This window comes from Marmota monax, unplaced genomic scaffold (genome assembly GCF_021218885.2).
Source record: "Marmota monax isolate L192 unplaced genomic scaffold, Marmota_monax_Labrador192_F-V1.1 WCK01_AAM20220418_F8-fsc00072, whole genome shotgun sequence".
NCBI lineage: Eukaryota > Metazoa > Chordata > Mammalia > Rodentia > Sciuridae > Marmota > Marmota monax.
The window spans coordinates 8,114,985-8,127,400 of NW_026692356.1; the positions used below are offsets into that span (position 1 = coordinate 8,114,985).

At 44.0% G+C, this 12,416-nt stretch overlaps 1 protein-coding gene across 3 annotated transcripts in view; it reads left to right on the forward strand.

Annotated features, from left to right (window-relative positions):
- Positions 1-12,416, forward strand: part of Sfmbt2 (Scm like with four mbt domains 2) — a 205,758-nt gene that overhangs the window by 172,456 nt on the left and 20,886 nt on the right. For all 3 annotated transcript variants that reach the window (XM_046442364.2, XM_046442365.2, XM_046442367.2), the window contains one exon: positions 6,565-6,674. In XM_046442364.2, the coding sequence (XP_046298320.1) occupies positions 6,565-6,674 (110 nt within the window). The remainder of the gene's footprint in view (positions 1-6,564; positions 6,675-12,416) is intronic.

The following is a 12,416-nucleotide window of genomic DNA, read 5'->3' on the forward strand; positions in this document are numbered from 1 at the left end:
TTCATGTACCAGGCTCTGTGCTGGAGCCAGGGGTCGTGGTGAGCAAGACCTTGATCTCTACCTCTGTGGACCTCCTGCAGACGGGAGGGGCTTACTGCTTCCCTGCTCATTCTCACAAGCCCACGTACCTACGTATATACAGGTGGAAATCAGAGTAGTCATGTTAGAACAAAGACCTCAGTTCTGTGTCATTGAGTGTTCTTAGAGCAGTTGTGGGCTCTTTTTACAATCTGGAGCCCAGTGCTATTTGGTGCTTTGACAAGAAGTCGAGGATGGAAGTTGGCTTCTTGGAGAACACCCCTTGCTGGTCCTCCTCCCTTGTTCAAGTCTCCCTCTAGCATGCTTCATGTGTTTCCTCCAGCCCAGGCCCAACCCAGCTCCTTTCACTGGAAGACAGGACTGTGGTGGCCCCAGGCAGAGAATGATATGACCCCTCACTCTGCCATTTTGAAGAGGTAAAGTGACTTCAGCTCTGGCTACCCCACCTTGGAACCTTCTAGTGGACCTAAGCAGTTTAGAAATCTGGCTTCAGTTGGTGTTTGTAGCTCATATTTTTGCCACATGGCTCATCCTTTAAGGTATATCCTTCAATCTCTCTGTTTTGGTTGTTTTTTCCCCCACATTTGGTTGAGTTCTGAGATAGCTTGTTTAGTTTCTGTTTCGTTTTACTTCTCTGAGCACTTTTTTTTTGGAGGGTGGCTCTCTTTTTAACTTCTATTTTTAACTGGAAAGTCCTTCATGTGGGAACCCAGAGAGCAGCAATCTGTGTATGGAAATGTGGAGGAGGATGGCTGCTGTCACTCCTCACGGTAGCCATGTGTCTTTCAGTGGAAGGGAGGGAGATGGTACTGAGGCAGTAGGAGTTGTGGTGTCACACCAGGGAACTTTCCTGGGAATACCGGATGGAGGAAAAGTCTTGTCTAGCTGACACCCCATTCAGTCAGAATCCAACACAAGATTCTTGAAGGTCTTCCTCTTGAAGGTCTTCTGTTGTTTCTGTTGCTGGTGTCTTAAGTTTATGCTGGACATTAGCTAACCCATTAAGAACAATGTGCCATGCTCGTGGGTGCACGCCAACGGTAACACATGCGTGGTCTGTGATCATGCCAGATAATGTCTGCAAAGCTGGTGAAAGAAAAGGGCAGCAGAGTTTTTCTGCTATTGCTCTTTATTATTTTCCCATGGAGAAGACAAGTTAGACTTGTTGAACTTTCTCATCACCCCCAGGATGGGACTTTGTAGTGATGAAAATCAGTGGCATCTCCATTCACATAGATCAGATGGAATCAAGTAAATTCTTGCAGTGAATTAGTTTTTAGATGAACAGAATAATTTTATCTAATTTCTGGGACCATGTTGAAATTCATTGAACAAATTCAAAAATACAGTCTCTTGGGTACCTCCTATTGTCACTTGTACTATGGCTGCTCTGAATCTAGCAGTATGAAGTCCCTGGTTTATTGGTGCTTACGTTCTAGTGGGGCTGGATGGAGAACAAACCAGTAAGCAATATTATAGAGTAATCGTCTGTGAGAGGACCGGAAATGCCATATGGGACGGGTGCCATTGTGGAGCCACTTTCAAGGGAGGCCTTTCTATTGAGGGACTTTTTGAATACTTTTTGAGTACAGAAGGGCTGTAAGGATGTTTTGAGAACATTAGTCAGCTTTCTGTCATTGTAACAACACCTGAGATAATCAACTTAGAAAGAAAAACGGTATTTTGGCTCATGGTTTTATATTTCCTATAGTCCGTGAGGGCCCCATTGGATTGAGTACCAGGGAGGATGAAGGAGAGCAAGAAGAGCCTGTGGGTGTAGTTGATTCTGAAGGATTTTACCATAAGAGGGAGTAGAGAAATGAGGTGGGTGAGATAGATAAGGAATGAAGGGGAACTTTTTTTGTTGAAGAAGGGAAATGTTATGGCACATTTACACATTAAGGGAAATGACGCAGTGGAGAGAAACACAGTGACCGTGCAGGAGGGGAAGGTGTCCTAGTCATCCTGGGATGCCATAGCATCTCAAGACTGGGTGGCTTATGCAACAGATGTGTATCTGCTGAAGTCTGGAGCGTGGGAGTCCAAGATCAGGTGCCAGCTTGGTTGGGTCCTGGTGAAGCCGATGTCACCAGGCATTCCTTCTCTCCAGGGGAAGGGGCTGTCCAGGGGGTCATCTCACAGAGAGCACTAACAAAGGTGGAGAGCAGAATGACTAAGGCAGTGGCATTCTAGATTAGGTAAGATGTGTCAAATATCATTATTATTAAAACTTCAGGACTAACAGGCGAGAGGAGAGATGAGTGTGATGGCGATCCTTGGGTACTGTTTGGGGGGTGGATTCAGTGCAGCAACACCAATCCTGGGTCATGCCCAGGCAGTAGTTATGGGGAGACAAAATGGAAACACCCTCTTTTAGGAGGTTTTCTTTTCAAAACTATCTTGCTTTTCTCTGACATCATCAGAAGGTATGTTGACCAGAAGAAGGTTCCTCTTTTATTTCATAAGCACATCTTCCTTCATTTCCATGGCCAGGAGTTGAAGAAGTAAAGCTAGGTCCTGAGCACATTTGAGGAAGTAGGCCTTGACCCACCGTAGAGTAAGTGCCACATGACTTAGGAGAAAGGGGCAGCACTGCAGGGAGGCTTCCAACCACACCCCCCCCCGACTTTTCTTTCCCAAAGGAACCATTTTTAAATTAACATTCTCTACTTACATCTGGTTACAAAAATAAACTCTCTGCAGTTCACGCCAGGTGAACCAAGTGCGCGTCTTTTCTCATTTCATCCCTCCTGCAACTTCCCACCTAAGATGCCCTTCCACAGGGAAATGCCCTCTAGGGAAATATGGCTGATGAAGCAGAGTATTTCTTCACTATTTGACTTTAGAAATTTTTTTTTCCATAAAATTAGCTCCATTCCCTCTGATTTTGAGGTTGAAAAGAGGAAATCTTTTGGGTCCATGAGAGCCTTTGATGTATCCCGATTTCTGCAGAAAGCTTGTTTTTATAACTGTGGCCCCTGGAAAGCAGGGCAGGTTCATTGAAAGAGTAGAGGCTCTTTTTTGGCTTGCTCCTCTTTCTGACCCCTCAAGAGAAAGAATATTCTCCCTCACATTTCACTGCCTCTAAAATCTACCCCAAAGAGACCTGTCCCCACGGTCACTACAATTCTATCTACAGATACAAATTTGCAGGCTGGGAATCCTACCCATTCGGTCATCTCACTCCAGCTGCGGGAGACATATTTGTGTTCCAAAGTGTTTTTCTGACTTAGACACATGAAGAAATTACTTTCTAGTAAGTGGTTGTCTGTACTTTGAATTGTTGACACTTTATATGATCTTATTGAGGTTGGAGATCTCAAAATTTTGGTGTTTTATGAGCTTTCATGAGAGGGAAAATGGAAAGAAATCATGGGACCACAGAATTTCATAAGATGAACAGGAAAAAAAAATCCCATTCCACTTGTGTAGTCTTTTGAGTGGTGACACTGCACAGGGAAGGGAGTGTAAGGGGACAGGAGGTTCACATTTACAGGCGGCTCAGTCAGCCGAGCATCTTCTGGGTGTTTGTTTCTTGCCCTGCGGAATTACCTGCAACAGCACCCAAGCCTGTGCTCTTGGGCCTCCTTCCACCTCATTATCCTGCCCTCTGCCCCAAACCCTCACCACCCCCCACTTTTCTGAGCCTGGTTGAGCTAAGGCGGGAGAACCAGGGGTATGCAGGGCTGGCCCTCTGGAGACACTGTGAGATTACTCAGGTCCAGAGAGATAGAGACCACTACCCAGATTTGCTCATGAAGTTCTTGGGGCCATTTTCCAAAGCCTTTTTTTGTGTGGGTGTGTGGAGCTGGATTTGGGTAGATTGAGAATTGAAGAATTATCGTACAGACTATTTTTTTTTTTGAGAAATTTTGTTCTAAAAGTGGAAGTTATAAAAACCTCAAGGAACTTCTAAGGAGAGTTTATTTCCAAAAATGCAGAACTAGAAACATAGATACAGGTGGAAGGGTCAATGAGGAGACTGTGCTCACAGCCAGAAGAGGGCTACCCTTGAGCATCTTTTGTAAGCCAAGATGGTACGTTGTGTAATTTCCATGATAACCCTGTGAACCGGGCAGGTGGCAGTGCCCCGTGTACCAGTGAGCAAAGTCAGCTAAGCATCTTGCCCAAAGACCTATATTTTCTAAGGGCAGAACTGTGATGTGATCCCATATCTGTTCAACTAGAAAGGTTATTGCTTTTCCACTGTAACCACTGGGGGAACTTGGTTCTAGAGGTGTGTTCTGGCCACACTTCCTGAGCTCCAAGAATACAGTGAGGCATTGCTGTCTAGTGCGACTTTCCTCTCTGACTTGTTCACGTTGGTTTATTGGGTATACTCTTCAATGCTCACATCCAGGGCCCTGTCAGTTGGGGGCAGGCTCCCTGCGACTCCCTGATCAAGAACGTGTTGAATTGTATCTCATGCTTTGCAAGGTGCAGTGGTTCACTCAAGCTCCAGGTAATGACAGCCACTGCCCGCTTGGTTCTTTTCATGGGATAACTGCAATGCCCTCGAGGTGTCACATACCTGCAAATGACACAGCTCACAATTCCCGTGTTTTATAGAGACCTTGTTGAATTTGGAGATGAGTGATGTGATGTCAGGAAAAGCCGTGGGAAAAAATATTCAATATCGAATGTTTTTTATAATTTAATTGCTGCCTGTTCCCAGGCTGAATTGAATTCTGGCAGACGTGTTCTTTTCATAGTCACAAAATACGTTGCGATATGCGGCAAATAAAATGTAGCTCTGGGGTTTTCTCTGCTAATCACAATGAAAAGAATCCGTGGAAATGTTATTGTCTGTTGATGAACACTTTGTGCATTCTTGCAGCCAGTTCTAATTCAATTTATCTTAAACTTAGTTTCTTAAATTGTACAGACAATGAAGAGAATCAGATGATTATTCTAATATAGAAGACATAAACTCACCCAAACCGCCTATACTGCCTCGTGGCTTTTCAGCACCTTGGAGGAGTCCTGCCTTAGATGCAGGAGCCCTTGGAATAGGGCACAGTACCCAGGGGGTCTGAGTTCCCATTCTCTTCATTAAAGAAACACATTGAAGATTAATGGGAACATCTATCTCCCCAGAGCCTGCTGTTGGGACTCTAAGACTAGAACTGCCTGGTCTTTCTGGGACCCCCATAGTGGGCAGTGACCACATCCTTATTTCCTTGGACTTGGAGCTTGGGAATGAGGGGAATAGGATAATAGGATAATGGAGGGAAATAATGAAGGGGAATGAGGAGGCAGGATACTAGATAGTCCAGACTACCTTTGAAAACACCCACTGCTCCTAGAGAAGTTCCCCTTTATTTATTTGTCCTAGTGTTAGATGTACAGATTGGGCCAGGATTAAATGGATTTCAAATGATTTCTTACCCTCCTTATGGGCTTCTGAAGTCTCTCTGGAAGTGTTGGCCTAAGCGTATTGTCTCAGTTTCATTGGTTCCTTATGAAATATGTCTTTTAAAAATAAATGAAATCTCCATAACCTATACTCTTGTTGAAGAATAATGAACTGCTTTTTGGAGAAGACGTTCCATTTCTCCACAGCCAGAAGAGTTCATAAACACCTGCCCCCGTCTAGCGAGCCCTTCCCACCTTCTTAGCCAGAGGGGTTGGACGCAGCATCCTTACTTTCTTTTTAAAAAAATTTGTTCTTTTTAGTTATACATGACAGTAGAGTCTATTTTGACATATTTGTACAAAATGGAGTATATCTTATTCTAATTAGGGTCCCAGTCTTGTGGATGTACATGATGTGGAGATTCACTGTAGTATGTTCATATATGTATATAGGAAAGTTATGTCAGATTCATTCCACTGTCTTTCCTGTTCCTTTCCCAGTTCCCTTCCCTTTGTTCCCCTTTATTTAATCCACCAAACTTCTATTCTCCCCACCCCCTTGTTGTGTGTTAGCATCCACATATCGGAGAGAATATCTAAACTTTTGGCATTTGGGGATTGGATTTTTTCACATCTCTAGCCATTAGAGAAATGCAGATTAAAACTACACTGAGATTTTACCTCACTCCAGTCAGAATGGCAATTATCAAGAATACAAGTAGCAATAAATGTTGGTGAGGATGTGGGAAAAAAGGTACACTCATACATTGTTGGTGGGACTGCAAATTGGTGCAACAACTCTGGAAAATAGTATGGAGATTCCTCAGAAAACTAGGAATGGATCCACCATTTGACACCTTGGTATGTATCCAAAGTAGTTAAAATCAGCATACTACAGTGATGCAGCCACATCAGTGTTTATAGCAGCTCAATTCACAATAGCTAAGCTATGAAACCATCCTAGGTGTCAACAGACGAATGGATGTGGCACCCTTTCTCTCTGTGTGTGTGCGTCAGCTCAGTGTTAGCCTACAGTGTTCTGTCAGACTTGGTCACAGCACTTTAATGGGGTGTTGGGTGAATACCTTTGAAGTGTCAGGGTGTGGCCTTCTTTTTTTCAACAGGAATTACCATGATTGCACTTCATTGAGGATGTCTTTTCCCCAACAGGTTCTTAGCATGATAATCAACGCAGCCTACAAGCCTGGAAGGGTGTTAAGGGAATTGCAACTGGTGGAAGATCCACACTGGAATTTCCAGGAGGAGACGCTGAAAGCAAAGTAAGTGCTCTCAATCCTCGGGCACAGGGTTCTGCTAATTTGCTGCCACTTTGCCTGCTGTTGTGAAACCTGGCATTTCTCATTTTGATGTATGTTATAGAACTGGAAACAAACCCGAGGACCATCATTCTGTAGTTCTATGTGCTACATACAGATTTATTGGTGGTTTTGCTGTATTTTATAGTTGCCTTACGGCTTAGGATTTCTAAAGTGAAGCAGGAATTTGCTTACATAATTTTTTTAATGTTACACACTCAAAATATATATTTATTTCTGAGCCAATAGATTATTTGTTCACAGGAAAAACAATTATAAAGAAAGGGTGCTTCTTGTCATGTTCACTAACAGCTCTTGATATTTTTTGATATTATGCAGAATTTGTACGAAATGCAAGGGTTCTCTACACTGGGATTTGAGGATTTTTAACGATAAAAGGAACTGATGTATCTATTTAGTTTGAGTTCAGTAAAGTGGCAGTGGGCTCTGGGTTGACTTGTAGTTGGGTAACTTTCCTGTCTTTGGAAGCAGGCTAATTGGAAAGGTGAGATTCTGCTTTGTTTAAAGTTTCTTGACCTCTGAAAACAAGAGCACAAACTGTCTCCATGTGCTTGAACTTGGTCACTGAGAAGTTCATAGAAGAGATTGATTTCTCAAGGTAACTTAATGTTCAGTGATTGCTTGGAGTTGTCAGGGCTTTTAATAATCACTTATGGTTTTCTGATAAAGAAGATCTTACTGGTTGATTTCTCTTTTAATAGTGTCCTAAAATATCATTGATATATAGCATTTAGGAAATGATGCTTCCTTGGAAGAACGAGCCACTTTTTGATGGCTCTAGTATATCTATCTAAGTTTAAACAAGGTGCCCGCCACATTCATAGCGAAAACTGAGGAATTCTTCATAATTTGGACAGCCAGAGAGGGTTCTCTTGATAGTGAGCTTGCTGTATCTCCCCCTTCCTTCTCAGTCACTCACTCTGTATTCCCAGTGTCTTTGTAGAACAGCTCTAATCATCTTAGGCTCTACAAAGTCAGGTAAGGGCTAGTGGGACTCCGCCAAATCACAAAGGCTACAAGGATATGCATAAGTAAGGTGAGGGCTTATTTGTATAAAGTGTGATGATTTTGCCAGTGAAAGGTGTCACTGCATGTCACCATCCCTTCCTTCCTGAGAGACTCACATGAGTCTTGTCTATAGCTCAGAGAAAACTAAGTACTTTCCTGTTGAGCATTCCTTTCTCTCCTGCTTTCTAAGGGGGTCACCAGCCATTGAAGCACATTTTCTCCCAAGGCTTTATCAGTGGTGATGGCGGAGATCTTATTCAAGTATTTATACACATATCCTTTCTTCTTGTTTCAAGTCTTTTCTGTATGGTTCGGTGCAGTCCAGACACACCTAAAAGATATGGAAATAGTGAAAGCACAAAGGTCTTCCATTCCATGAGAAGCTCTGCTCCTAAATCAGCCAGAAACTTGCTCCAGACACCATAGTGACAGGGAGAGTTCATTTCGCAAGTGTTGGCACTTATTTTTATGTTACCAGGTCGATCAGAGCTTTTATTAAATCCAGCCTGATACAATCAAAACAGACTCGGTGAAATCCAGCTCTGCTGAATTGTAAAGGCAACGTATTACCTATCATATCGGAGATGACAGGAAGTTTCATAGCAGAATCTTACGCAGCAACTTATAATGAGGAGATGTCTGAATGGGGTTTCGACTCTGTGATCCTAGCAGCGTTTCCCAGCAGCTGCTAATGATGACAGGTTTACAGTCAGCAGGGGCCTTCCTGTGACAACCCTGCATGTTGAGTCACCTCTTTCCTTCTGATGGAAAATGACAACATTTTAGATCGTGACAACTTTGCTCTTTTCTTTGGTGCAAATGGGAGGAGAGCGAGCTGGCTTCTTCCCCTCCAAGCAGAGAGGCAGAGATGTTTTCTGTCATGAATAAATTAACTGAGCAGAGGGGCGACCTGCATTTAAGGCAGCTGTTGTCTTAGTCAGTCGGGAGAGCTGAACTGAAATGTTACAAGAAGTGTCTTCAGGAAGCCAGGGCTGAGGACAGTCTGCAGGGTTAGCGTGATTGCTGTCTTTTAACGTCTGGGACTGCTGATGGATTTTTCCTTAAAAAGAAAAAAAAATTACTTAACAAGGTGCCTTTGAAAAGGTTTTGACCTGCGAATGTAATAAAAACTAACATTGTCATGGATGGTCATAGTCATCTTTGGCGGTTGGCTTCTATTTATCCAAGCAACTATACCTTCCACGGTACGAAGGAAACTATTGCAGTATTTGAACGTCATACATTTTAGCTTTGCTTCGCTGTGAACAAAATATCTGAAAGGAACAACTTAGAGCGGGGAAGTTTATCTTGGCTCATGGTTTCAGAGGTTCAGTCCATGGGCAGCTAATTTCATCCCTCTGGGGATGAGGTGAGGCAGAGCATCATGGTGGAAGGGCATGGAGCAGGAAGGCTGCTCAGCTCTAGGAAGCAGAGAGAGAGCAAGGTGCCAGGGACAAAATATACACCCCAAAGGCAAACCCCCCAGTGACCTACTTCCTCCATCCACATCCTAACTGCCTATATTTACCACCCAGTACTGTAGTCCTTTCAAATTATTAATCCACCAGTGGGTTGATCCACTGATTATGTCACAGCTCTCATGACTGATCATTTCACTTATTGCTATATTCCTGTGTTGTCCCACACATGAGCTTTGGGGGGATACCTGGCATTCCAAACCATGACAGCTTATAAGGAAGGACTCTTCTCATCACTGGTCCTCAGCATGGATCGGAAGGCAAAAATGTACTAGCTGTAGTGCAAAGGGAAAAGTGCGTTCTGTGTAGTTCTGAAGGAGAAATTTTCCTTCTTTCTGATGAATTTAGGTTTTCTAAATTGACCTACATTGTTTTGAATTTAGGAGAAATCTAGGCTATACCTTAGGGGGATTTTAAAAAGCCCTTCCAACTGCATGCATCTAGAGACATTTTAGTGTTTTCCAACATGTTATAAAATCTTCTGAGGAAGAAAAGAAGACCGTGTTAGCTGTGCTTTAAATGCTTTTGAGCATGAAAGCCAGGTAAAGGCCTCACAGATTTTTTCCAGTCCTTTGTTACAGATATTCAGACTATTTAAAGAGAAAATGTGCTGGTTATCATTTCAAGTAAATTAGATTTCATTGTCACTTAGGCAAGGAGATAAGGTCAGATTTTTTTACTTAAAAATCATCTCAAGAATGGGGCATGGTCAGCTCTGGAAATATTTGGTTTCTTCCTTTTCATGAATAATGGCAAATTTTGTATGTACTTTTGTTTATTTGCCCTTTCTTTGGCCTTTACTCAGGCCTATATTGTATGAACAGTGAGATGTAACATTGGCCTTAAAGTGACTTGTGTGAAAAGTATTCCTCACCTGTTCGTGTGAGCTCCGCTGGCTCAGATGTTATGGTTTGCTCCCCTGGAAACGTGTGGTGAACTTCAGGTGAGGTGAGCAGGTGGACCGGTCTGATGGAAGAGCAGGCAGTTCCCTGTGTGTGTCCTTAAATTCTTCTGGTTGTGGCACAGTATGTCTGGGTTCAAACTCAGATCGGTTTAGGAAGTTCTGAATGACTCTCTCCTAAAATAAACACAGTACCCCATTTGTGGCACAGAGTTCCCAGTACTTGAAAAGCAGGCAGCAGAGAAGAAGGAAAGCAGAAATTTCTAAGCTTATTTTGTATTATGAGGCTGAGAAGCCAGAAGCCCTGGAGTGGGAAGGTTAAGAAGATGAGACCATGAAGTCAAAGCTCTGTTCTGAAGGAAGTCAGAACCAGGCCTCTCCCCGTTCCCACAGGGTTAGTAGAGGTCCCTTTTCCCCTTAGCTCCTCCTCCTATTGGAGGATGTGAACTCAGTGGAAGAACTGGCCTCGACCTCTGCTCCCTCACCCCATCACTACCTGGGAGGTCTTGCTAATCGCTCCTGGTAAGGGGTCATCCTAAAGATGAATGGTGGAACCCAGGCTGGACTGCAGTTGTCCCCCTGGACTGTGCTTATGAATGGATCCTTATCCCATCCACATTGGTAGGAAAGAGAGGAGACTATTCAACCTGCCACTCCTCTGGCTCCCTCTTCCTCTGCCCCCTCTATTCTGCCATGTACCCTCCTGCGTGGAAATAAATCCCTAAAAATGTGGTTAGGACATCCTTATTGATATCAGGGAGGGGAAACCTCCTCCTGTACCCTGTTAGGTTCAGGGTAGAGACTGCAATCTCATGGATTAAACTGGCAACAGAGGCAGGGGAGGGTGGAGGGGGTTGATGTACAGTTCCGTGTTCATGCACAGGGACACTCAGGAGCGGGTCAAATAGCTGCCTCGGTAGGGAAAGGCCGTGGACAGAGAAGGCTTCTCCCTACAAGAGTAAACAGAGTTCTTTGAGAAGGAGAAATTGTGTAAGAGAACCAGTGGGAGATAAAAACGTGCGAGATAATGCTTGTTTCTGCAGGTGTGAGTGGGCTCTTCATCTTTGTGGCCATGGAGTTCCTCCAGACGGGGTTGTGGTGGGTCTACTCCTGCTGTCTCTCTCTGAGTAGACGCTGCCCCAAAGAGGGGATTTATGGCCGTCCTCATTCCTCAGAAGTTTTCACTGTCAGATAACAGAAGCTCCCAGAAGGCCTCTTTTTCTGTATCTGTCAGCTTAAATAATCTGTCTAGTTACTCTGGGGATCCAATTTGGGTCCCCACACAGACCAGAGTCAGCCGCAGCATCTCCTTATGTGCTCAGTTTGTAGTGAAAGGAGATGAGTTTCCTGCTTCCAGAATCCTCCAGAACCTCAGAATGCTAACATGCTAAGAAGAGAGAGTAGAGGATCTTCTAAAAATCAGGGCAGGAGCTCCTGTCAGAGGACTGTCGGACATAAAGAGTCTCCTAGCGGGACACCTCCCCTCCTCCTGTCCTTCCTGTTCTCTTGCTAAAGGCATCATCCCCAGCCCCATGATCCTTTGTTTCTTGCGTTTTCCTTCCTCCTTTGGAGATGATTTTTCACACCAGGCAGTCCTCTGGTCTGGTCTCTTAATATTCTCCCCCTGTCTCCTCCTCCTCTCAGGACTTGGAATGTGTGCTGCAAATGTTTCTCTGCACGCTGCCGAGCCCCGCTGGGCCATGTGGTGGGTGGCCCACGTGTGCTGCCCTCAGGACCCACATTTTATGGGGGTGGTATCAGCATGTGGTTTGGGGTTGTTCTCTGCGCATGTCCTGCTTACAAAAACAAGTGTTCATTTGGATTTTACAGAAAAATCACAAACACAGAATAAAGGTACTGTTCTTTCTCCTGATCAGCTTGAGAATAAATGGTGTTAGGCCTTCATATCAACCCCCAAAACCTCATCACATATGCTTTACTAACCAAGGCATATCACATAAGAAGGGCTGCAATCTTTGGTGCCTCTTTCCTGGTGGCACACCGTCCACATTTGTCTCATCCCGATGATGTTTACTTTGATCATTTAATTAGTGATGTCTACACACTGCTCCAACTTGGAGGTCATCTGTGGGGAGATACTTGATACTATGCAGTGATGCCATTCCCCGCAAACTTCCAGCTCATTCGTTACTTCCTTGGTGTGATTGGTGGATTGCTGTTTACCAAGTGTATTATCCTCCATTACTATCATGTCTTATTTTGATTCTCAGATTGCCTTAGATTTGCCTCAGTTGGAGCCACCTACACCTGGCTTTTTTGTCCCTTCAGTGTGTCTCT